Below are 25990 nucleotides of genomic sequence, written 5' to 3'. Positions count from 1 at the left end.
TCATCTGCCATTTACCTGCCCACGTTTCCAGTCTCTCCAAGTCCTTCTGAAGAGAAATTACATCCTGCTCTGATTCTATTACCTTACACAATTTAGTATCATCAGCAAAGATGGAGACTTTGCTCTCGATGCCAACCTCAAGGTCATTAATAAACAAGTTAAAAAGCAGGGGTCCCAGTACTGATCCCTGAGGTACTCCACTCACGACTTTAGCCCAACCTGAAAAAGTTCCATTTATGACAACCCTCTGTTGTCTGTCCTTTAACCAGTTTTCAATCCAGGTGCATATATTATTACTGAGTCCAATTTGCTTTATTTTGTACACCAACCTCTTGTGTGAAACCGTATCAAAAACCTTTGCAAAATCTAAGTAGACCACATCAACTGCATTACCCTGGTCCAAATTCCTACTTACCTCCTCAAAGAAACAAATAAGGTTAGTTTGGCATGATCTATCCTTCATAAATTCATGCTGACTATTACTAATAATTTATTTTCCATTAGGTATTCCTGAATATTATCCTGTATTAAACCTTCAAGAACTTACCCCACTATTGAAGTCAGGCTTACAGGTCTGTAATTCCCCGGTTGTGATCTAGCTCCCTTTTTAAATATAGGCACCACATCTGCTTTACGCCAATCTTGTGGTACTGAGCCTGTGGAAATGGAGTCCTTGAATATTAAATGTAATGGTTTGGCTATTACTGAGCTTAACTCCTTGAGAAGTCTTGGATGTATGCCATCGGGGCCAGGTGCCTTATTTACTTAAATTTTTTCACGTCGCTTATGAACTTCTTCCTCAGTTAACCAATTGTTCATTAATATGGAGGTTGTGGCTTCCTCCTGCGGCACTACTATTGAACTTGATTCTTCCCTGGTAAACAAAGAGGCAAAGAATTTGTTTAATACCTCTGCTTTTTCCTTATCTCCAATAATCTGCCTACCCATCTCACACTAAAAGGGTCCAATATTTTCTTTACTCATTTTTTTGTTATTAAGGTACTTAAAGAACTTTAGGGTTGACCATACTTTCTATTGCAATCCTTTTTTCATTATCCATTTTTGCTAATTTGATTGCCCTTTTGCAATTTTTGTTACATTCCTTATAATTCTGATACGATGTCTCCGTCCCTTCTGACTTAAAGAATCTAAACGCCTTCCTCTTCTTGTCCATTTCCTCCCCTACCTGTATATTTAGCCACATTGGTTTTGACTTATTTCTTTTATACTTATTACCCAAGGGTATACACTGATAAGTGTGCTTTTCTAACAATGTTTTAAAGACTGCCCATTTATCTTCTACATTTTTCCCTGCAAAAACATCATCCCAGTGTATTACTTGTAGATTAGACCTCAGTTTATGAAAATCTGCCTTTCTAAAGTTTAAGGTCTTTGTTGAACCCAAGTAATCTGTTTTTTTTGATAATTTATTTCAAATTAGACCATGTTATGGTCACTGTTACCCAAAATGTTCCAGGACTTGAATATTTGTTATTACTTCTACATTGTTTGACATGACCAAATCCAGTACCGCCCCTCTCCTGGTTGGTTCCTCAATAATTTGAGTCATATAATTGTCTTTAAGCACCCCCAAAAACCTGTTCCTTTTGTTGTAATGCTAATCTCATTGCCCCAGTCTATGTCTGGATAATTAAAATCCCCCATTATGCAAACATGACCCAGTTTTGATGCTTTCTCCATTTGCAAAAGTATTTTAGCTTCCTCAATCTCACAGATATTTGGTGGTTTATAGCATATTCCCACAAACATTTTCTTTATACTTTTACCTCCACTGCTAATTTCTATCCACAAAGTCTCTACATTTTCATCATTCCCTTCATAAACATCATCCCTTATAATAGGTTTTAGATCCGGTTTAACATATAAACATAGTCCACCTCCCCTTCTATTTGTTCGATCCTTCCGAAAAAGGGAATAACCCTCTAAATTAACTGCCCAGTCATGAGTTTCATCCCACCATGTTTCAGTAATGCCTATGATATCATACGGCTCCCTTGCAGCTATTAATTCAAGTTCCCCCATTTTATCTGTCAGGCGTCTTGCATTAGCAAGCATGCATTTAAGTTTTTGTTCAGCCTGTACTATTATCTTATCTGCTACTTCCTTTCTGCACCCACTTGGTTTAGTCTTTAGAAGTTTTCTAGTATTATCTGTAATTACTATGGGTGTCTCGCTGCTTGTCAAACTCGCACTTGCCCCCATTCTACCTCCATACCCCCTTGTATCCTCCTCTAGTCCATTTAGTTCATTATCTGTTTCATTCCCCTCCCCCCTCCATCCTAGTTTAAAATCTCCTCCAACCTTTTTAGCATTCTCCCCCCTAGCACAGAAGATCCCTCTTCATTGAGGTGCAATCCGTCCCTAGAATATAGATGGCACCTCTCAGAAAAGGAGTCCCAGTGCTCTAAAAACCCAAACCCCTCCTTCCTGCACCACTTTCTTAGCCATCCATTAACCTCCCTGGTCTCTGACTGTCTCCCTGCGGTAGCGCATGGCACTGGTAGTATTTCAGAAAATACTACCTTGGAGGTCCTTGCCTTAAGCTTTTGGCCTAGATCCCTGTAATCATTTTTTAGGACCCTCCATCTTTCTCTAACTTTGTCATTGGTGCCAACATGTACCAAGACCGCCGGGTCAATCCCAGCCCCCCCAACAATCTGTCTACATGATCCGCAATGTGCCGAACCCTGAGCACCCGGGAGACAACAAACTGTTCGGTTCATGCGGTCATGGCAACAGATTGCCCTATCTATCTTCCTATTAATGGAGTCCCCTACCACCACTATCTTTCTTTGTATCTGAGCATCCTGAGTCCCCACTGTGCTGGAGGAACTATTCCTCTGGCTGCTAGAGGAATTAGTCTCCCCCAGCCTTGCCATTTCTGCCCCGACATTCCCAATATCTTCACTCAACATGGCAAATCTATTGGGGTGGGTCAGCTCAGAAATGACCTGCCTCTCCCTATTGCCCCTGCTTCCCCTTCTGTCACCCAGCTACCTACCTGCTCCTCACTAACAGCAACCAAGCTACCTACCTGCTCCTCACTAACAGCGCCACCATCTGCACCACTAGTCGAAGCAAGGGCCTGCTCTAAACCCCTTTCAAGATTGCCACTGTCCCTCAATATTGCAAGATGCCTCTTCAGATCAGCAATCTCTAACTCTAAAGAGACCACCCGCTCACACTTCTCACAGCGGTATGCTCCTTGGAACAGCTGCTCCAAGTGCACATACATGTGGCAAGATGTGCATTGAGTGGCATTTTCAACCCTGCTCATCCTAGCAACTATGAAGTTTATAAGTACTAACAGTAAACTGTACTTCAATATACTATACCTTGTTTAACCGCCTCCTTGTTCAAACTGCTTTTGTTTCTAACTGCACACACTTGAAAAAACCAGCACTTCAAATCAAGCACACAGATCAGTCAGTACACATAAGCTCAGGATTCGTTAGAAGCCTCTGTTTAAATAGGGACACCCACCAGGTGTGTTAGGTTATCAATGAACTAACCTCACTCACCCTCTGCAGGTGTGTTAGGCCAGCCAATTAACTAACCACACCCACTCTGCCTCAGGAGAAAGGGAAAAAAAGCTTCAGTCTTCAATTACAACACACTTTAGATATAAATTAACCCACTGCACACTCCCCAAAAACAACCACCCCTGCTAGTATACACAGCACTTCCCTTTACTTCTGTTTCTAACTGCACACACTTGAAACAACCAGCACTTCAAATCAAGCACACAGATCAGTCAGTACACGCAAGCCCAAGTTCTCAGAATCAAACGTAGCGGTCGCGGCTGGGATTTCGTGCCGATTTGTGTTCCAGGAGATTTGGACTAACTCACGGTCAGGAGGGACCAAGTTCTCAGAAGAGAATGTAGCGGTGGCGTATGGAATTTTATGCCGACTTGGGTTCCAGGAGATTCCGGGCTAAGTCCCGGTCAGGGTAAAACTCTCCCATAGAGTTCCCTGCACCTAGGACAGTCTAGTTTCCAACCCTAGTCCCAAAGTAAGTGTGTCTTTTTGTCTGTATTTTGTGTTCCATTGTGTGTGTAAGCAATTTATTTAATTACCTTGTTTGCTCAATGAATGATCCCGGTAAAAAGGTGTAAATAACCTGGTCTCCCATGATAGTGTATAATGCGGAAGTACTTTGTATCTGCCTATGTGGACACAGCTAGCAGAACAAAAAGGGCCCCAGTAATTGCACTAGCTACTGTATCTTTGGATGGTACACTTTTCTTGTTATATTAGGGATTCTTCATAGCCTTAGATGTTGCAGATCGTACAGACAAGCCTCAGAGTAACCCATTCACAGCCAGGGGGCAAACAGAGATAAAGGGGCTTGCTAAAGTCATAAATATGTGATTGGACCCAACTGGGGTCTCTCACTTCAAAAGGCTGTGCTGCTACCACTAGAGAACTCCTTCTCCATAACTCAAGCCTTGTTATACACTGTATCTCTGCACAATAATATCCCGGAGAACATTGCAATTTAATTGTTAGTGCCGGAATAACAAGGAGGTTGGAACGTTCTATTAATCAAGGTCTCCACTGAAACAGTGTCAGTGGTTCCCGACCCAGCCCTCAAGAACCCCCAACAGGGATATCCTTCAAACGTGACCTCTTGGGAAACACTGGTGTAAGTGAACTGAACCCGCAAGCTCATGTATTTAGACTATTGGCCTTATTCTATAACTGCAGTAGTGGTCCATGGGGCTATTTTCACAAATCCTCAAAGACTTTATTTTCCCCTTATGACATATCATTAGATGATATTTCACTGGGGTTTTTTGTTTACCTTCCTCTGGGTCAATATACTGTAAGCACGGATATAGGATAAAGTATCTGTCGTCTAAATTTACCATAGGTTGAACTCGATGCACATGTGTTTTTTCAACCTCATCTACTATGTAACTTCAATATGGGTTTTAAGCGCAAATCGTCCTGAGTGGACTCTTCGGCTGATATATCATTTACCCCCAACACATGAAACCATTAGAGTGTAAGCTCTTTGGAACAGCGGTCCCTTTCTACCGGTGTCCCATTCTCTCATTGTGTGTTAAAATTGTTGTTTACCACCTAATGTAAAGTGATTCATAGGCTCTATAAAAAAATAAATAATAATATTATTCACTATGCCACATACCTCTCCTCCTATATATACTATGACCCACGCATCCCTTATATAATCCTAAAGCACCTTATAGAAACCATATCATCTTCTGTAAGCAGTTATGTTGCTTTCCAGCAATATACTGTATAGTGGACGACTTCTTTAAATAATACTGGAGTTGACCAGCTAAGGCAATAGCAGGATAATAATGACACGTGTACCGTTGGCCCTACTAATCCATTGGAATAACACCAGCAATAATACTAGCATATAACAGAGCAGACTCATACCATGAACGATGGTAAAACCATCGCTGGGAACCCCCCCTCGCTAGAAACATTAACTGATAATACAGATACTTTGAAACCTTTGCGGCCACAGAGGAATGGCAGGACCTTCGGGGTGTGAATGGGTAAACTCAGGGGGTTCACAACTCCAGTCCTCGAGACGCCCGAACAGGTCAGGTTGTCAGGATATTCCTGCTTCAGCACAGGAGGCTCAATCGGTGGCTGAGTTGGATGCTGAGCCACTGATTGAGCCAGCTGATTGAAGCTGGGATATCCTTAAAACCTGACCAGTTGGGGGGGTGCTTAAGTGGAGGACCCCCGAGTTAACCCCTAATGTCATGAAATCTGCGCGATCCTCGTAGTGTACGCAGAATATATTCTCTATATATTTACGTAACTGTAGGGTTGGGACTAGCTTTCCTTGGGTCATGAATGGATTTAAACATGGTGGTGCCTCTGTTTCCCCAACCAATTTAGTTAAACACAAAACGGTTACTCCGAAAACCCTCTACTTATAGGGGGATCAGAGTTAACCTCCCAGAAACCAAACCATGTAAGGGCACAGGGAATAGATTGGGTGCCCCTGAATTAGCCGAGTTCCTTAGTTAACGTATCCCTTTGAGCCTACGCTTAAAAAAAACGCAGCAATTTCTTGGCAAATGATCAAGTAGGGGATGAATAACGCAAGTAAACGCCGTGACGTCCCTCACTGGAGATGGATTTTTTTCTGCACGTTTGGGATCTTGATAAATTTTTTTGACATTTGCGGCTGTTGAAAAACCACATTAAAATCACAAATTTATTTCTTAGAGATCCCCTTTGACCCTGCAATGAGTGAATCTGACATCACACGAGTATCCATAACTCTTTACCAATTCATCTTTGGATACAACTATCCTGTACTCTTCAGTATATATCAAAGCACATCAGGAGTTATTCATTAAACTGCCATGCTGCCAATCGGGGGCTCAATCGCACAGAAACTTCTATTAGTTCCATATCCAATGAGTTTTCATGCAATATTACCCCGATCGGCACTATCACGGTGTAATAAATAACTCACGTTGTGTCTGACCAATAGTTATCGGATGTCATGAGATAAATAAGATAATATATCTGCAGAATGCACCCAGCTTGGCGTGCAGGAGACGGTTACCACGAAGCATACAATTCACTCTGTGGCTAGAGGTACCGAGTATGACAAATATTTGTAATACAAACAGTACAGCTTGATATGCATTGGGCAGCCGGCTTCAGGAAAGAGGGGTTTGTCTTATTTATTGTTTCCTAGATAAATTGGGATGCCAGCCTATACTATGCATGTGTACCCCCTCTGCTTGTATGCAGACCCCCCCTTAATTCAATTCCAAAGTACTGATGTAAGGGGTTGCAGCAAAAATATTGCAATCAACAACAGATACCTGGTTGCCCAACGCCAAAGCATCAAATGCAGTTCTTCTAACCCAGTCTGTCAATCTTAAATAAGCAAAATAAATACTCTATTACCTAGGGAGAGCAATTGTGAGGTTAGCAGTGTGCTGTTGTTTTGCCCTGGTAGTTCTCTAAAGTGCCACAGTATTCTTCCAGTATATGCTATCTCACTGCACTCTATCTGATCTATAGAGCCAGACGCAATCCTACCTACATTACGCACCTCTGCATTAATACACTTAGACACTCCTATTCCTGGACAATATGATTAACTTTCCATGTAAGGAATAGACTTGAGGAGAGAAGACGATTACAGAAGATGAGACATACAAGTGCGAGACCCTGGATTCCAATTGCAGGCCCTAATGCTTCTACATACAACGATACGACCCACAAGTTCTTTTCTACCGTCGGTCCCCATAAAGTGCGTTTTTGCAAAACCTTCTAGGGATGCTGTTTCCATGTCCTCCGTAAAAAAGATATCATTCAGCGAAACCAGAGAGCATCTTTCCTTGTTCAGAAGAACACACATTGTACAGCCGTCGAAAGAGACCGCGTCACCTTCCATCCATGATCAATGGTGCAAATCAACGAAAGAAGGCTGGTAAAAAAAAGAAGTGGTATGTAGAAGAGACAGTGTCCCATGTAGCACCTGGTGTCTGTGGAGCTATCTTCATCTGGGTCCAAAGCTGGACAAGAGTGTTTTAGATGCATGCTCCAAAATGGTTCGCCCAGCAGTTCGAGGTTAGTAGCACATCGGAGACGGATGATTTACATACTGGTGGGTTTTCCCCTTCATCTTCACTTTCCCACAGGGTCTCTTCACCACTCTAGTGTGATATGTTGATTGAGTGGATTGCAGGTATCTTTTCTTGCCGCATCCAAGACCGTTACTTTGTCACGAGGGAACTTCACACAGTGAGTAGAGACGTTTGATTATCTTCCCAGGAACAGGGTCCCATTACTAGATGGCTCTGTTCCTTATGCTTAACACGAGAAGCAGCTGCTGTATATAATACTCTGAACATAATTTAATTGGAAAAACCTGCTGGTTTCCGCTGATGTATTTTTTTCATCTTCTTTTTATTTTAAATAGTAGTATATATATTTATATTTAAAATATTGATATATATATTTATATACAGATTTCTGTGTATATCTCACTGGACACAAACACAAATAATAGGCTTCACACAGACATTCATATTTTTTTTTGCAAAGTGCCTCGGATATCCTTGAAATGCTACATCTGGACCAGTTTTCAAGAGAGGGGTCCGTGTTTCTTGGCTACAGTGATAAATTCACAGAGAACATCAACAGCAAAAAAAACAAGATAAGGAACCCTGAAGTTTGGTGTTCTAGTTGACCAGCCAACTTTGAAGAAGAGGTCCATCAGAGGCTTGTTTGATTCCAAGTCCTTCTTGTTCTCAATAACACTGCTTGCCATGAAGGCCTTCCAGACACACTCTTGTAAAGTATACGTATATTTGGCAACAGGTATTGGTGGTGGCACGTCCCATGGGGATACTGCACAGTTAACTCTGGGTATTGGGAGTCTTCAGGAGACCTCAGGTTCACAAAGAAGAGTCTGTCTGATACAAAACGGGGTTAGCAGCCTTCTTCCACCTTAATATGTAAGATCTTGGAAAACCCAGGTCTCTTCCTCAGCGCCTGAAACACAAGAAACATGCGTTTTCAACCCACGCTCAAATGAATCCGTCATGCAGCCCCAGTACAGATGCATAATGTCTGTTATCAATGTGTGGTACTTTAGCCCAAACCTTAGAGTGTTTCTTGCACGTTCTTTGGACGACTCAATAGAAAACCAAGCTCATGCTCCAAAATATCCAAAATACCCCAAATGAAATAAATGAAAATATTGGAGATAAAAAATAAATATTTGAAAATAATAATAATAATAATAACAACGTGCAAAGAAATATAAATAAACTAAAATAAATCACAATAAACGACGGGTGACTTTCTTTTTAATTGACTTAATTTTGGGTGGGCAGAGAATGTCCTGGGAAAGGACTACCTCATACTTACCCCGGTGGACACTTTGGACCAGCAGATGTTGCATTGGCACCATATAAACCAGGTGGCGAGGTTTGTTTTAACCTAAGTGCCGTAGGGAAACGCCCAAACTGAAACAAGCTACAACAGATCACTTTTATGGATGTTTTTTTTTATTATTTCTTGCAGAAGGTATTTAGAAAAAATATACCACAGCAATAGTACTGTTATGTGCAAAGAATACGGGGGTGAGTTCTTAAAGGGTGCCGCGGATCTTAAAAGTGGAAAACCTATGGGATAGGTGACTTATAGTTGTGCTGCCAAAATCTTAAGATCCTCCCGAATAAAACCCAACAAAGTATTCAGAGCTGTAACCAATGATAAGAATCAGCCCTCCTAACAGAGAGGCAAGAATTACGTATAGGTGCCGGGAACCCAGAGGAACCTCTGTATCCCTCAAAATCAATTCTAGACAAGAGAAGCTGGGAGCCGACACTCAAAAAGATGTAACGCAATCTCAGAATAAGAGTACGCCAGGTGCTGAATATCTGCTGAATATCTGCTGAATATCTGCTGAATATCTGCACAGTAGCACACAGATAAAGTAGCCTGCGGTTCCTGCAGATCGGATCCCACCATGGATGTGGCTGCGGGCGCTGTTCTGCTCTAGATTCTCCTGCCGGATTATTCTGCGCTACTGCTCCTGTGTATTGGTAACATATAAAAGGGTACCCGTCCAGGCGAGCTATAAAAGGGAAGCCCAACGGTTACACAGAAATGTTGGGAAGGGGCCTACAGAAAGGGGTTCCCCCCCCCCGAAACGTTACCCCCTGAAACATTGCCCCCCCCCCCTGTTTTGTTGTTTGTATACTGTTTTAGTTGTTGTTATTAGGAGGTTTTGCGCTGGCTGTCCCAGTGTTACCCGCCCTCACCTCTCACCGCTCTTTAATCCCTTTGTTCTCAGAAAGAAGTGTCGCTTATCCTTGTATCACTGCTGCACACGTCACTATTCCACCACTGCCCTTAGTTTCTGAGCTCTGACTTAGTACGTGTTCTGTTGCTACACGTCGCACAGTGCGCGCTATTGGGCAGATATTCACTAAATGACTTATTCTTCTTCTGATATTGATCTTTTTGAGTGCGGGATCCCACCTTCTATTTTGTATAAAGTATACAGAGATGTAGCAGACTTCATTTTACCCAATCATATCCAGTGCTTTTTTTGGGGGGGTTACGCCCCGGTATGGTCCCCTCGCTTTCCGAGTGACGTCACGCAATGCGGAGGGGCTGATAACCAGGCGGGAGAACCGGGACAATTGTCACAGTGACTGCGGGGGCCCGGCGGGGAGTGGCCGAGTCCCAACTCTCCCCAGAGGTTGCCTGCCGTTATCCTGGGCCACACCTCCCTCCTCCACCGTCAGCGCAACCTCCGAAATGGGAGCGCGGGATCCGCAGGACACCCAAGGCCTCTCCCAGAAGGTAAAATATTTTGTGCATTAACAAAATGTGGTAATATGGATTTATTTTTTTGTGGGGGGGGGAGGTTGTGGGGTATTGTGCTGTAGGGGAGGGGGGATGTGGGGTATTGCGTTGTAGGGGAGGGGGGATGTGGGGTATTGCGTTGTAGGGGAGGGGGATGTGGGGTATTGCGCTGTAGGGGGGGGATTGTGGGGTATTGTACGGTAGGGGAGGGGGGTTGTGGAGTATTGCGCTGTAGGGGAGGGGGGATTGTGGGGTATTGTACTGTAGGGGAGGGGGGTTGTGGGGTATTGTGCTGTAGGGGAGGGGGGATTGTGGAGTATTGTACTGTAGGTGAGGGGGGTTGTGGGGTATTGTGCTGTAGGGAGGATTGTAGGTATTGTGCTGTAGGGGGGTGATTGTAGGTATTGTGCTGTAGGGGTGTGATTGTAGGTATTGTGCTGTAGGGGGATGATTGTAGGTATTGTGCTGTAGGGAGGATTGTAGGTATTGTGCTGTAGGGGGATGATTGTAGGTATTGTGCTGTAGGGCAGGGGGTATTGTGCTGTAGGGGGGTGATTGTAGGTATTGTGCTGCAGGGGGGGTGTAGGTATTGTGCTGTAGGGGGGATTGTAGGTATTGTGCTGCAGGGGGGGGGTGTAGGTATTGTGCTGTAGGAGGGATTGTAGGTATTGTGCTGTAGGGGGGTGATTGTAGGTATTGTGCTGTAGGGGAGGGGGGATTGTGCTATAGGAGGGTGATTGTAGGTATTATGCTGCAGGGGGGGGTGTAGGTATTGTGCTGTAGGGGGGATTGTAGATATTGTGCTGTAAGGGAGGGGGTTTTGTGCTATAGGGGGACATTATGTGGTATTGTGCTGTGGGGTGGCAGGGTAGGATTTGTGGGGTATTCTGCTGTAGGGTGCTGGAATTGTGTGTGTGTTTCATTCTCTTTGGGGAGAGAGCCTCACCTCTATTTTTTATCTGGGACTGTGTGACTTTATATGATTTATCATTTGAGGTTTTTTAATTCTACTAATTTCTGTATTTACTTATCTCACGTGATCTGTAATGGTTTCATTTTTGGGAGTTTTACTGTCGGGTCGCACATCGACCATCTTCAGCTTGCGTTGGTCTTAGCGCCTGCGGCTTTTTTTGTGCTGTTCACAGGACTTTCTCCTATTTATTTTCCCGTTGGAAAGCCTTATAGTATTTCCGTCTTTGTTAATAAATTACCCCAACATTGAAAAAAAATAAAAATAAATAACAAGTTTCTTTTCACCTCCCGTGAATAAAAAAAAAAAAAATGCTAGAACAAGTGATGAAGTGACAGAAAAGGAATGAACTGTTCCCGTTTTATCTGTTGTGGAAGAGCAGGCCGGAGACGACACCTCGCTGCTGGACTTCAGATCAAAAAAAATGATTTTTTGCACGAAATACGATTGGCTATCTATTCGCAGTAAGAAATTAGGCTGAACGCCGTGCCGAAAAAGTTGGAATTCGCCGAGTCGAAAAAAAAAGACAGGAATGAAAGTATCTGAAATAACGGCCAACAACGAGATAACCGTAATCGGCAGTTTCGATCACAAGGAAACCGCGGGACATAAGAGCTGCGTGAACGTTGGTTGCCGAAGCCGACACAGACACCCTTGTCTCTGCGTATAAAGTGGCAAAAGAAACCCAATCGTTTCATCATTTTCAATCTGAAATTGATTTGCAAAAACTAAAACGGAATTGACACGGGGTCGTATGCTTCATTCTTCGACCGCGCGTATTAACATCGTGAATCGCATTAGTGAGGAAATGAGAATAAAATGTGGCTGAAGAAATCATTAGGTCGAAAAGTAAAATGTCATTGATAAATCGACACGTCAATTACCCTAAGCCAAAAATCTCCCCATATCGTGTACATTCGAGTTTGAGTCGCGGATAGTGGAATGAACTCATCGGTAAATTTATTTTTGGAGTTCAGAAACTACGGAAGGTTACATTTCCTTCTTTAATAGTGCGGCACTGTGCTAATCGCAGATTAGAACCATCGGTCGGTGATGCAGTAAATACAAAAATAGTCCCGGGAACCAATGAAAGAGTTAATTAATAAGTTTAATGTCTTGTATCACGCGTCAACAAAAAATAGTAGAAAGCGAACGTGTGCGCGAACTTGCTGGAGGTTCAACTGTTAAAATTGGCCGAATTTTAAGCACGCGATGGCTGGCATCCAGTTTGCGGTCAGTTTCAGCGGTGTGGGAAAACTATGACGTTTTGGTGCAACATTTGGAAGAAGCGAGGCATGATTATACGAGAGACAAAAAGGAGAAATGCACATCGGAGGGCTTACAGAGCGAAACGACATCGACAGAATGTTTATTGGATCTTGGATTGATGTGTGATGCTCTCCAAGAGTTATTCCAATTGAGCTTGGACTTGCAAGAGTGCCACATGGATCTGTACAGAGCAGATCAAAACATAAAAAGCTCTTGCACAGGTTTTTGAGAAAGACGAATGTTCCCACGCCCTTATTAAAATGATCTTCCAATTGATCCAGATGTTTTTTTTTTTTTTTACTGAAATTTAAAATAATCAATCGAAAAAAGGTCGCCTTGTAATGAAGATGCTGATTTAGGACAATGGTCTCGCGTGCTTGATTGTATTGTATTGTATGTCTTTATTTATATAGCGCCATTAATGTACATAGCGCTTCACAGTAGTAATACACGTGGTAATCAAATAAATAACAGATAATATAAATAACAGATCATGGGAAAAAGTGCTTTAGACATAAAAGAAACATTAAGGAAGAGGAGTCCCTGCCCCGAGGAGCTTACAGTCTAATTGGTAGGTAGGGAGAACGTACAGAGACAGTAGGAGGGAGTTCTGGTAAGTGCATCTGCAGGGGGCCAAGCTTTATATGCCATGTGTTCAGAATATCCACAGTGCTATTCATATGCTTCTTTAAGCAAGTGTGTCTTAAGGTGGGTCTTAAAGGTGGATAGAGAGGGTGCTAGTCGGGTACTGAGGGGAAGGGCATTCCAGAGGTGTGGGGCAGTCAGTGAAAAAGGTTTAAGGCGGGAGAGGGCGTTAGATACAAAGGGGGTAGAAAGAAGACATCCTTGAGAAGAACGCAAGAGTCGGGATGGTGCATAACGAGAAATTAGGGCTGAGATGTAAGGAGGGGCAGAAGAGTGTAAAGCTTTAAAAGTGAGGAGAAGAATGGAGTGTGAGATGCGGGATTTGATCGGAAGCCAGGAGAGGGATTTCATGAGGGGAGATGCTGAGACAGATTTAGGAAAGAGTAGAGTGATTCTGACAGCAGCGTTTAGGATAGATTGTAGGGGAGACAGGTGAGAGGCAGGAAGGCCGGACAGCAGGAGGTTACAGTAATCAAGACGGGAGAGAATGAGGGCCTGAGTCAGAGTTTTAGCAGTCGAGCAACAGAGGAAAGGGCGTATCTTTGTAATATTGCGGAGGAAAAAGCGACAGGTTTTAGAAATGTTTTGAATGTGAGGGGCGAATGTGAGAGAGGAGTCGAGTGTGACCCCTAGGCAGCGTGCTTGGGCTACTGGGTGAATGATGGTAGCTCCAACGGTAATATGGAAGGAGGTAGTAGGGCCAGGTTTGGGAGGAAGTATGAGGAGCTCTGTTTTAGCCATGTTGAGTTTAAGGCGGCGGAGGGCCATCCAAGATGATATAGCAGAGAGACATTCAGAAACTTTGGTTTGTACAGCAGGTGCAAGGTCGGGTGTTGAAAAGTATATTTGTGTGTCGTCAGCATAGAGGTGATATTTAAACCCAAAAGATGTTATTAGGTCACCTAGAGAGAGTGTATACAGAGAAAAGAGAAGAGGTCCCAGGACAGAGCCCTGGGGTACCCCCACAGAGAGATTGATAGAGGAGGAGGAGGTGTTAGCAGAAGAGACACTGAAAGTACGATGGGAGAGGTAGGATGAGATCAAAAACATTCGCCAGAAGATGTTAACAATCAATTGACATTCGGAGGGATGGAAGTTAGAAAGTTGTCAATCCTTGGGGAGAGTCAGTAGGAGTTGGGGAGGAGTTACATGGTGCAGAGATTATAATGAGATGTATCACATTCTGCGTCTCTGTCCCAGCATGCACCTTGGGGAGAGTCAGAAGGAGGAGTTGGGGAGGAGTTAAATGGTGAACAGATTATAATGAGATGTAACAGACTTCACGTCTCCGTGCGTCACTTTTGTATCTCTTGTATTTCCGTCAAACAAATCTTCCAGGTCAGAGGCGGGGTAAACTTTTCGGGCCAACAATCAGATGTAAGAAACACTTTGACGCACACGCGAGCATACACCTCCCCCCGCTTGTCCCAGTGCAAACCATTCTGATGAATTATTGAACTGATAAGGAGAAGACACCGGAGCTGCTGGTTATCCCTGAAAATAGAACATCCTATCACCTTACCTGCAATTTATTGACCATTTCCTCGAACAGCTTCCGTGCCTCGGTGCTGCTGGGGTCCTTGAAGTAATCTGCTATACCCACTTGCACCACGATGGACTTCAGGTTGCGACACACACCTGTGGAGTATGCATTGGAATGACTGCACTGCCCGGAGGGGCGATTCCAGCTTCAGTGCCAGGCCCTTGTGACCCCGAGCGGATCACTAACTCCCTGTGCTTTAGATGTCAGATTGAGCTGCAAAATCTAATATAAATAAGATTTATCCAAGTTTCCCCTGCTGCAAAATAGGGCAAAAAAAACCCAAAAGCACCTGATTTAGCAAAAGAAGAAAATACGATTGAACGCAACTGGACTGTTTTGCGCCAACATGGCCTCCGTTTCACAGCTGCGAGACTTCGACATATAACCCCCAAAGGGCTACGTACAAGGCACTACTTTGTAGGCGCACGGCCCGGAGAGACATTGGGGATTATTTCCTAAAGTGGGACAGAACCAGTGCACAAACAGCACCTGATTCATCAAAGACGAGGAATGGGATTGTTCCCTTTGATATATCTGGTGCTGTTCTTCTGGACTTGTTCTGCCCCAGTTTTGCAGTCAGAAGGCTATGACTACAGTAAATAAACCCCCTGTTGTCTCCAAACACAGGGAGAGCAGGAGCCGTCTCTGGCGGTACACTTGTGCAATGGGTGTGTGAGGGGTTAATATTGAGGTGGAAGATCATCATTTAAACCTAATAGGAATATCGTTTACGGATTCATTGAATCCAATAAATACGTCCATCAGCCTCATGGGAAATCTGAGGTGCAACACGTACTGTTAAAATGCAGCAGGGCTTTTGGGGTGACGGGGGTAGAAGTCAACACCAGCATCTCCAGCCCCTTCAGGCCCTCCCGGCAAACCTCCGCTGCCACCTCCTGGTTGATTTCTGTCACGTGGTCCAGCTCCAGCACCTGTAGCCGCATGCAGTTACGGGCTGTGGGGACACAAGACAGAGAGAGTCATGGATAAGAGAGACGATAGGGAAAGTTAGGGGGGGGGGGGGCGGGGGCATTTGGTGGTTATCCCTCATAGATACATAAAAATTGATGGCCGTTGAGGACCCGCGGGCCCATCTCACCTGCCGATTTTCCTACCTGCGGTGGAGCCTCAGACCTTTCACCAAAGTAAAGAGCCAGCCCTCCAGAAGACCTTTGGTGTAAAGTTGAAGGTTTATTGAGAGACTGTTTTCGTCCGTATTTGGACCTTCGTCAAGATACCTTATCTTAACTCAAGTATCTTGACAAAGGTCCAAATCGGGACCAGCTCTTCACTGTCCTCATCTGAACTCCGCTCCGTGTGGACATCTGAGCACCTGTGGCAGTTACCACTGGACTACTGCGAGTACTCGTTTTCTATTTATCTTTGACCTTGAAGACCTCTATTTCTTACACTATGAAAACATCTCACCCAAGGTGGAGAAGAGATAGGCTCCGTGGAAACGAACAAGGTTAAAATATTCTCTAGCAATGTGGAAGATGTCTTCCCGGCATATTGAGTAAGGGGCATCAGTGGTTAACAATAAAGTCTGAAGGAGAATTTTAGCACCCCCCAAAAAAGGTGAAGACAGCTACAGTGTTCAGTAGTGTAATGATCATGGTGAGGAGGGAGTGAAGATGGTACAAAGAGGCAGGGAAGAGGGGAGAGTGGGGAAGTGTCCACAAATATGCACGTGCTATTCAATAATCTCTGAAGACTGAATGCCACTGAGTCACATGAGATATATATCTCAATGTCTTTGTCGCGGGAGACCAGTGCTTTTAACACTTTTTTTTACCTTATCGGGATCAATTCACGAGGCAGGACAAGATTGTTGAATAAATTGCGTTTATTCGGGCAAGCCCACAAACATACATAAATTGCACAAAATACAGTAATACCAACTGGGGATCTGGGGTGAGTCTGTAGCCTCAACTAGGTGCAGGGCGCCCGCTTCAGAAAGGCTTACCCTGCCCACTGCACGTCCAGGAACACCCGGTCTTCTTTCCGGGAGAATCGCAGTGCTCTCCCCACTACGTTCTCCGCTCAGAAATTGGCCGCGAAATACGGGACTTAGCCTCAGATCGGCCAGGCTTTCCTCCGGCAACTCCGTGCCGAGCCCTCTGCTATTCGGAGCAGAGCACTTTCATAAAGCCCGCCATCGCTTCACCGGCTCAAGCCCAAGGTTGCTCTGGTTCTCTGGTCGGCCAGTCTCCTGACATAGACCCCGCTGGGCTATCTTTTACATGGAAGACAGACTGGCGACCAATCAGAGAGGTGGTGTGACGAACGGCCGCCACGGAGAGGTCTGGTCACGCCGGAGCGCCAAACCGTCGGTACCCAAAATAGTGGGACACCGGTATACGGAGTCTATCCAGGCTCCACCAGCTGCCAACGTGCTCGGGCTAGGGCAAAAAAGGGGCCCAAAAACATCCCCTGCTATCCCTAGCCTTACACTGCTAGAAGGGTAGTTACCACCCAGAACCACTAGGGGCCCACTCCAAGAGCCACGCTCTTATACCTGGGATACTGCCCACCCACTATGGGAGTCACTGACCCCAATTACACACCCCAAGAGCCACGCTCTTATACCTGGGATACTGCCCACCCACTATGGGAGTCACTGACCCCAATTACACACCCCCAGCCTGAACTCACTAGTGGGCAGCGTCTGAGCACATATCACCATACACAGTGTGTCAAACGTTACACAAACCCCTGTGGGCTCACACTCAGTCATGGCAATAGAGCGATTGAACAAGGGTTTAATCGGGAGGGTGCAGTACCCAGAATATAACATACAGCCAGCATCAGTAAATAAACTGGGAGGGTGTTATAACTCAGCGGTGCGCAAAGTGGGGGGCGTGAGACTCGCTGCGGGGGGCGCGGTGTGTACAGAGGCCCCCGCACGCTTCCCAAATTTAAATGAACGCCGGGGGAGCTGCGGGGCCTCTGTACACTTCTACTCACCTTGTTTCAGACGCTCCTGGTCACGCGTCTCCATGGCAAATTATGCCGCGGGGTCATGTGACGTCATGTTGCCGCATGATGCCTGGACGTCTGAAGCAAGATAAGCAGGGAGGGGCGTGGGGAGGGAGGGGCGCGGGGAGGGAGGGGCACGGGGAGGGAGGGGCACGGTGAGGGGGGAGGGGAGGGAGGGGTGCGGGGAGGGGGAGGGAGGGGTGCGGGGAGGGGGAGGGAAAGGCGCGGGGAGGGGGGAGGGAGGGGCGCGGGGAGGGGGGAGGGAGGGGCGCGGGGAGGGGGGAGGGAGGGGTGTGGGGAGGGAGAGGTGTGGGGAGGGAGGGGCGTGGGGGGGAGGGAGGGGGGGGAGGGAGGGGGGGGAGGGAGGGGGAGGGAGGGGGGAGGGAGGGGTGTGGGGGGGAGGGAGGGAGGGGGGGGGGAGGGGAGGGAGGGGGGAGGGGTGTGGGGGGGAGGGAGGGAGGGCCGTGGGGGGGATGGAGGGGGGGGAGGGAGGGGGGAGGGAGGGGAGGGAGGGGCGTGGGGGGGAGGGAGGGGGGAGGGGTGTGGGGGGGAGGGAGGGGCGTGGGGGGGAGGGAGGGAGGGGGGAGGGGTGTGGGGGGGGGGGAGGGGGGGAGGGAGGGGGGAGGGGTGTGGGGGGGGGGAGGGGGGGAGGGAGGGGGGAGGGGTGTGGGGGGGGAGGGAGGGGGGAGGGCCGTGGGGGGGAGGGAGGGGGGGGAGGGAGGGGGGACGGAGGGGGGGAGGGAGGGGGGAGGGAGGGGCGTGGGGGGGAGGGAGGGGCGTGGGGGGGTGGGGGGGAGGGAGGGGCGTGGGGGGGAGGGAGGGGGGAGGGAGGGGCGTGGGGGGGTGGGGGGGAGGGAGGGGGGAGGGAGGGGCGTGGGGGGGAGGGAGGGGGGAGGGAGGGGCGTGGGGGGGAGGGAGGGGGGAGGGAGGGGCGTGGGGGGGAGGGAGGGGCGTGGGGGGGAGGGAGGGAGGGGGGAGGGGTGTGGGGGGGAGGGAGGGGCGTGGAGGGGAGGGAGGGGGGGGGAGGGGAGGGGGGGGAGGGGAGGGGGGAGGGGCAGGGGGTTGCAGGGAAAAAAGATGGCGCTCCCTTGTATAAATGACAGTTTTTCCTGTCTAACTAACAAGGAGTCAGTGTCACCCGGGGGAGCAGTAACACAGTCTCTGGGAAGGTGCAGGGCAGTGAGGTAACTGTGCAGGCCGCCATGTTACATCGAGCTCACAGCAGCTAAAATGTCTTCCCCCAGACAGTCTCCCCTCACAGGCTGAGCTGAGCTGAGCTGAGCTGGCTCCATTCAAACCTATGAGAGACCGCTGCACCAATCAGGGACTGGTTGCTAGTGGAGGGGGGCCAATCAGGGGACTCTAACATGCTGACCTAATAGCCCTGCTCTGGGGCCTATGATTCGGGAAGGGGAGAGGCTTGTAGCAGGCCAATCGGAAGGCCCAGATTCACTAGCACAGAACTCTCCCCCTGGCGGGAAACCCCGCCCCTGCGCAGGGAGAGGGAGGTGCTGGGGTCTGGGAGAGAGGTGCTGGGGTCTGGGAGAGAGGTGCTGGTGTCTGGGAGAGAGGTGCTGGGGTCTGGGAGAGAGGTGCTGGGGTCTGGGAGAGAGGTGCTGGGGTCCGGGAGATTGGTGCTGGGGTCTGGGAAAGAGGCGCTGGGGTCTGGGAGAGAGGTGCTGGGGTCTGGGAGAGAGGTGCTGGGGTCTGGGAGAGAGGGGCTGGGAGAGAGGTGCTGGGAGAGAGGTGCCGGGGTCTGGGAGAGAGGTGCTGGGGTCTGGGAGAGAGGTGCTGGGGTCTGGGAGGGAGGTGCTGGGGTCTGGGAGAGAGGTGCCGGGGTCTGGGAGAGAGGTGCCGGGGTCTGGGAGAGAGGTGCCGGGGTCTGGGAGAGAGGTGCTGGGGTCTGGGAGAGAGGTGCTGGGGTCTGGGAGAGAGGTGCTGGGGTCTGGGAGAGAGGTGCTGGGGTCTGGGAGAGAGAGGTGCTGGGGTCTGGGAGAGAGGTGCTGCGGTCTGGGAGAGAGGTGCTGGGGTCTGGGAGAGAGGTGCTGAGGTCTGGGAGAGGGAGGTGCTGGGGTCTGAGAGAGAGGTGCTGGGGTCTGGGAGAGAGGTGCTGGGGTCTGGGAGAGAGGTGCTGGGGTCTGGGAGAGAGGTGCTGGGGTCTGGGAGAGAGGTGCTGGGGTCTGGGAGAGAGGTGCTGGGGTCTGGGAGAGGGAGGTGCTGGGGTCTGGGAGAGAGGTGCTGGGGTCTGAGAGAGAGGTGCTGGGGTATGGGAGAGAGGTGCTGGGGTCTGGGAGAGAGGTGCTGAGGTCTGGGAGAGAGGTGCTGGGGTCTGGGAGAGAGGTGCTGAGGTCTGGGAGAGAGGTGCTGGGGTCTGGGAGAGAGGTGCTGGGGTCTGGGAGGGAGGTGCCGGGGTCTGGGAGAGAGCTGCTGGGGTCTGGGAGAGAGAGGTGCTGGGGTCTGGGAGAGAGGTGCTGGGGTCTGGGAGAGGGAGGTGCTGGGGTCTGAGAGAGAGGTGCTGAGGTCTGGGAGAGAGGTGCTGGGGTCTGGGAGAGAGGTGCTGGGGTCTGGGAGAGAGGTGCTGGGGTCTGGGAGAGAGGTGCTGGGGTCTGGGAGAGAGGTGCTGGGGTCTGGGAGAGGGAGGTGCTGGGTCTGGGAGAGAGGTGCTGGGGTCTGAGAGAGAGGTGCTGGGGTCTGGGAGAGAGGTGCTGGGGTCTGGGAGAGAGGTGCTGAGGTCTGGGAGAGAGGTGCTGGGGTCTGGGAGAGAGGTGCTGGGGTCTGGGAGGGAGGTGCCGGGGTCTGGGAGAGAGGTGCTGGGGTCTGGGAGGGAGGTGCCGGGGTCTGGGAGAGAGGTGCTGGGGTCTGGGAGAGAGGTGCTGGGGTCTGGGAGAGAGGTGCTGGGGTCTGGGAGAGAGGTGCTGGGGTCTGGGAGAGAGGTGCTGGGGTCTGGGAGAGGGAGGTGCTGGGGTCTGGGAGAGAGGTGCTGGGGTCTGAGAGAGAGGTGCTGGGGTCTGGGAGAGAGGTGCTGGGTCTGGGAGAGAGGTGCTGGGTCTGGGAGAGAGGTGCTGGGGTCTGAGAGAGAGGTGCTGGGGTCTGGGAGAGAGGTGCTGGTGTCTGGGAGAGAGGTGCTGGGGTCTGGGAGAGAGGTGCTGGGGTCTGGGAGAGAGGTGCTGGGGTCCGGGAGATTGGTGCTGGGGTCTGGGAAAGAGGCGCTGGGGTCTGGGAGAGAGGTGCTGGGGTCTGGGAGAGAGGTGCTGGGGTCTGGGAGAGAGGTGCTGGGAGAGAGGTGCCGGGGTCTGGGAGAGAGGTGCTGGGGTCTGGGAGAGAGGTGCTGGGGTCTGGGAGGGAGGTGCTGGGGTCTGGGAGAGAGGTGCCGGGGTCTGGGAGAGAGGTGCCGGGGTCTGGGAGAGAGGTGCCGGGGTCTGGGAGAGAGGTGCTGGGGTCTGGGAGAGAGGTGCTGGGGTCTGGGAGAGAGGTGCTGGGGTCTGGGAGAGAGGTGCTGGGGTCTGGGAGAGAGAGGTGCTGGGGTCTGGGAGAGAGGTGCTGCGGTCTGGGAGAGAGGTGCTGGGGTCTGGGAGAGAGGTGCTGAGGTCTGGGAGAGGGAGGTGCTGGGGTCTGAGAGAGAGGTGCTGGGGTCTGGGAGAGAGGTGCTGGGGTCTGGGAGAGAGGTGCTGGGGTCTGGGAGAGAGGTGCTGGGGTCTGGGAGAGAGGTGCTGGGGTCTGGGAGAGAGGTGCTGGGGTCTGGGAGAGGGAGGTGCTGGGGTCTGGGAGAGAGGTGCTGGGGTCTGAGAGAGAGGTGCTGGGGTATGGGAGAGAGGTGCTGGGGTCTGGGAGAGAGGTGCTGAGGTCTGGGAGAGAGGTGCTGGGGTCTGGGAGAGAGGTGCTGAGGTCTGGGAGAGAGGTGCTGGGGTCTGGGAGAGAGGTGCTGGGGTCTGGGAGGGAGGTGCCGGGGTCTGGGAGAGAGCTGCTGGGGTCTGGGAGAGAGAGGTGCTGGGGTCTGGGAGAGAGGTGCTGGGTCTGGGAGAGGGAGGTGCTGGGGTCTGAGAGAGAGGTGCTGAGGTCTGGGAGAGAGGTGCTGGGGTCTGGGAGAGAGGTGCTGGGGTCTGGGAGAGAGGTGCTGGGGTCTGGGAGAGAGGTGCTGGGGTCTGGGAGAGAGGTGCTGGGGTCTGGGAGAGGGAGGTGCTGGGGTCTGGGAGAGAGGTGCTGGGGTCTGAGAGAGAGGTGCTGGGGTCTGGGAGAGAGGTGCTGGGGTCTGGGAGAGAGGTGCTGAGGTCTGGGAGAGAGGTGCTGGGGTCTGGGAGAGAGGTGCTGGGTCTGAGAGAGAGGTGCTGGGGTCTGGGAGAGAGGTGCTGGGTCTGGGAGAGAGGTGCTGGGTCTGGGAGAGAGGTGCTGGGGTCTGAGAGAGAGGTGCTGGGGTCTGGGAGAGAGGTGCTGGGGTCTGGGAGAGAGGTGCTGAGGTCTGGGAGAGAGGTGCTGGGGTCTGGGAGAGAGAGGTGCTGGGGTCTGGGAGAGGGAGGTGCTGGGTCTGGGAGAGAGGTGCTGGGGTCTGAGAGAGAGGTGCTGGGGTCTGGGAGAGAGGTGCTGGGGTCTGGGAGAGAGGTGCTGGGGTCTGGGAGAGAGGTGCTGGGGTCTGGGAGAGAGGTGCTGGGGTCTGGGAGAGAGGTGCTGGGGTCTGGGAGAGAGGTGCTGGGGTTTGGGAGAGAGGTGCTGGGGTCTGGGAGAGAGGTGCTGGGGTCTGGGAGAGAGGTGCTGGGGTTTGGGAGGGAGGTGCTGGGGTCTGGGAGGGAGGTGCTAGAGTCTGGGAGAGAGGTGCCGGTGTCTGGGAGGGAGGCGCTGGGGTCTGGGAGAGAGGTGCTGGGGTCAGGGAGAGAGGTGCCGGGGTCTGGGAGAGAGGTGCTGGGGTCTGGGGGAGAGGCGCTGGGGTCTGGGAGAGAGGTGCCGGGGTCTGGGAGAGAGGTGCTGGGGTCTGGGAGAGAGGTGCTGGGGTCTGGGGGAGACGCTGGGGTCTGGGAGAGAGGTGCCGGGGTCTGGGAGAGAGGTGCTGGGGTCTGGGAGAGAGGTGCTGGGGTCTGGGAGAGAGGTGCTGGGGTCTGGGAGAGAGGTGCCGGGGTCTGGGAGAGAGGTGCTGGGGTCTGGGAGAGAAGTGCTGGGGTCTGGGAGAGAGGTGCCGGGGTCTGGGGGAGAGAGGTGCCGGGGTCTGGGAGAGAGGTGCTGGGGTCTGGGAGAGAGGTGCTGGGGTCTGGGAGAGAGGTGCTGGGGTCTGGGAGAGAGGTGCTGGGGTCTGGGAGAGAGGTGCTGGGGTCTGGGAGGGAGGTGCTGGGGTCTGGAAGGGAGGTGCTGGGGTCTGGGAGGGAGGTGCCGGGGTCTGGGAGAGAGGTGCTGGGGTCTGGGAGAGAGGTGCTGGGGTCTGGGAGGGAGGTGCTGGGGTCTGGGAGAGAGGTGCTAGGGTCTGGGAGGGAGGTGCTGGGGTCTGGGAGAGAGGTGCTGGGGTCTGGGAGAGGGAGGTGCTGGGGTCTGGGAGAGAGGTGCTGGGGTCTGGGAGAGAGGTGCTGGGGTCTGGGAGAGAGGTGCCGGGGTCTGGGAGAGAGGTGCTGGGGTCTGGGAGAGAGGTGCTGGGGTCTGGGAGAGGGAGGTGCTGGGGTCTGGGAGAGAGGTGCTGGGGTCTCGGAGAGAGGTGCTGGGGTCTGGGAGAGAGGTGCTGGGGTCTGGGAGAGAGGTGCTGGGGTCTGGGAGAGAGGTGCTGGGGTCTGGGAGAGAGGTGCTGGGGTCTGGGAGAGAGGTGCTGGGGTCTGGGAGAGAGGTGCTAGGGTCTGGGAGAGAGGTGCTGGGGTCTGGGAGAGAGGTGCTGGGGTCTGGGAGAGAGGTGCCGGGGTCTGGGAGAGAGGTGCCGGGGTCTGGGAGAGAGGTGCTGGGGTCTGGGAGAGAGGTGCTGGGGTCTGGGAGAGAGGTGCTGGGGTCTGGGAGAGAGGTGCTGGGGTCTGGGAGAGAGGTGCTGGGGTCTGGGAGAGAGGTGCTGGGGTCTGGGAGAGAGGTGCTGGGGTCTGGGAGAGAGGTGCTGGGGTCTGGGAGGGAGGTGCTGGGGTCTGGGAGGGAGGTGCCGGGGTCTGGGAGAGAGGTGCTGGGGTCTGGGAGAGAGGTGCTGGGGTCTGGGGGAGAGAGGTGCCGGGGTCTGGGAGAGAGGTGCTGGGGTCTGGGAGAGAGAGGGGCCGGGGTCTGGGAGAGAGGTGCCGGGGTCTGGGAGGGAGGTGCTGGGGTCTGGGAGAGAGGCGCTGGGGTCTGGGAGAGAGGTGCTGGGGTCTGGGAGAGAGGTGCTGGGGTCTGGGAGAGAGGCGCTGGGGTCTGGGAGAGAGGCGCTGGTGTCTGGGACTCGGAGAGAGGTGCTGGGGTCTGGGAGAGAGGTGCTGGGGTCTGGGAGAGAGGTGCTGGGGTCTGGGGGAGAGGCGCTGGGGTCTGGGAGAGAGGTGCTGGGGTCTGGGAGAGAGGTGCTGGGGTCTGGGAGAGAGGTGCTGGGGTCTGGGAGAGAGGTGCTGGGGTCTGGGAGAGGGAGGTGCTGGGGTCTGGGAGAGAGGTGCTGGGGTCTGAGAGAGGTGCTGGGGTATGGGAGAGAGGTGCTGGGGTCTGGGAGAGAGGTGCTGAGGTCTGGGAGAGAGGTGCTGGGGTCTGGGAGAGAGGTGCTGAGGTCTGGGAGAGAGGTGCTGGGGTCTGGGAGAGAGGTGCTGGGGTCTGGGAGGGAGGTGCCGGGGTCTGGGAGAGAGCTGCTGGGGTCTGGGAGAGAGAGGTGCTGGGGTCTGGGAGAGAGGTGCTGGGGTCTGGGAGAGGGAGGTGCTGGGGTCTGAGAGAGAGGTGCTGAGGTCTGGGAGAGAGGTGCTGGGGTCTGGGAGAGAGGTGCTGGGGTCTGGGAGAGAGGTGCTGGGGTCTGGGAGAGAGGTGCTGGGGTCTGGGAGAGAGGTGCTGGGGTCTGGGAGAGGGAGGTGCTGGGGTCTGGGAGAGAGGTGCTGGGGTCTGAGAGAGAGGTGCTGGGGTCTGGGAGAGAGGTGCTGGGGTCTGGGAGAGAGGTGCTGAGGTCTGGGAGAGAGGTGCTGGGGTCTGGGAGAGAGGTGCTGGGGTCTGGGAGGGAGGTGCCGGGGTCTGGGAGAGAGGTGCTGGGGTCTGGGAGAGAGGTGCTGGGGTCTGGGAGAGAGGTGCTGGGGTCTGGGAGAGAGGTGCTGGGGTCTGGGAGAGAGGTGCTGGGGTCTGGGAGAGGGAGGTGCTGGGGTCTGGGAGAGAGGTGCTGGGGTCTGAGAGAGAGGTGCTGGGGTCTGGGAGAGAGGTGCTGGGTCTGGGAGAGAGGTGCTGGGTCTGGGAGAGAGGTGCTGGGGTCTGAGAGAGAGGTGCTGGGGTCTGGGAGAGAGGTGCTGGTGTCTGGGAGAGAGGTGCTGGGGTCTGGGAGAGAGGTGCTGGGGTCTGGGAGAGAGGTGCTGGGGTCCGGGAGATTGGTGCTGGGGTCTGGGAAAGAGGCGCTGGGGTCTGGGAGAGAGGTGCTGGGGTCTGGGAGAGAGGTGCTGGGGTCTGGGAGAGAGGGGCTGGGAGAGAGGTGCTGGGAGAGAGGTGCCGGGGTCTGGGAGAGAGGTGCTGGGGTCTGGGAGAGAGGTGCTGGGGTCTGGGAGGGAGGTGCCGGGGTCTGGGAGAGAGGTGCCGGGGTCTGGGAGAGAGGTGCCGGGGTCTGGGAGAGAGGTGCCGGGGTCTGGGAGAGAGGTGCTGGGGTCTGGGAGAGAGGTGCTGGGGTCTGGGAGAGAGGTGCTGGGGTCTGGGAGAGAGGTGCTGGGGTCTGGGAGAGAGAGGTGCTGGGGTCTGGGAGAGAGGTGCTGCGGTCTGGGAGAGAGGTGCTGGGGTCTGGGAGAGAGGTGCTGAGGTCTGGGAGAGGGAGGTGCTGGGGTCTGAGAGAGAGGTGCTGGGGTCTGGGAGAGAGGTGCTGGGGTCTGGGAGAGAGGTGCTGGGGTCTGGGAGAGAGGTGCTGGGGTCTGGGAGAGAGGTGCTGGGGTCTGGGAGAGGGAGGTGCTGGGGTCTGGGAGAGAGGTGCTGGGGTCTGAGAGAGAGGTGCTGGGGTATGGGAGAGAGGTGCTGGGGTCTGGGAGAGAGGTGCTGAGGTCTGGGAGAGAGGTGCTGGGGTCTGGGAGAGAGGTGCTGAGGTCTGGGAGAGAGGTGCTGGGGTCTGGGAGAGAGGTGCTGGGGTCTGGGAGGGAGGTGCCG

At 52.0% G+C, this 25990-nt stretch overlaps 1 protein-coding gene across 1 annotated transcript in view; it reads right to left on the bottom strand.

Moving 5' to 3' along the window:
* Positions 1-6284: 6284 nt before the first annotated feature.
* Positions 6285-25990, bottom strand: part of FBXO41 (F-box protein 41) — a 155401-nt gene continuing 135695 nt past the window's right edge. Inside the window, exons 11-13 of the mRNA XM_075584279.1 lie at positions 15582-15740; positions 14765-14880; positions 6285-8531 (exon numbers count right to left, since the gene is read on the bottom strand). Of these exons, the coding sequence (XP_075440394.1) occupies positions 8469-8531; positions 14765-14880; positions 15582-15740 (338 nt within the window). The 3' untranslated portion in view covers positions 6285-8468. The remainder of the gene's footprint in view (positions 8532-14764; positions 14881-15581; positions 15741-25990) is intronic.

The sequence above is a fragment of the Ascaphus truei genome, unplaced genomic scaffold, assembly GCF_040206685.1.
Source record: "Ascaphus truei isolate aAscTru1 unplaced genomic scaffold, aAscTru1.hap1 HAP1_SCAFFOLD_525, whole genome shotgun sequence".
In the NCBI taxonomy this organism is placed as follows: Eukaryota; Metazoa; Chordata; class Amphibia; order Anura; family Ascaphidae; genus Ascaphus; species Ascaphus truei.
Note: the sequence above shows the minus strand (reverse complement) of the source record. Positions and strands in the feature narration are given on the sequence as shown.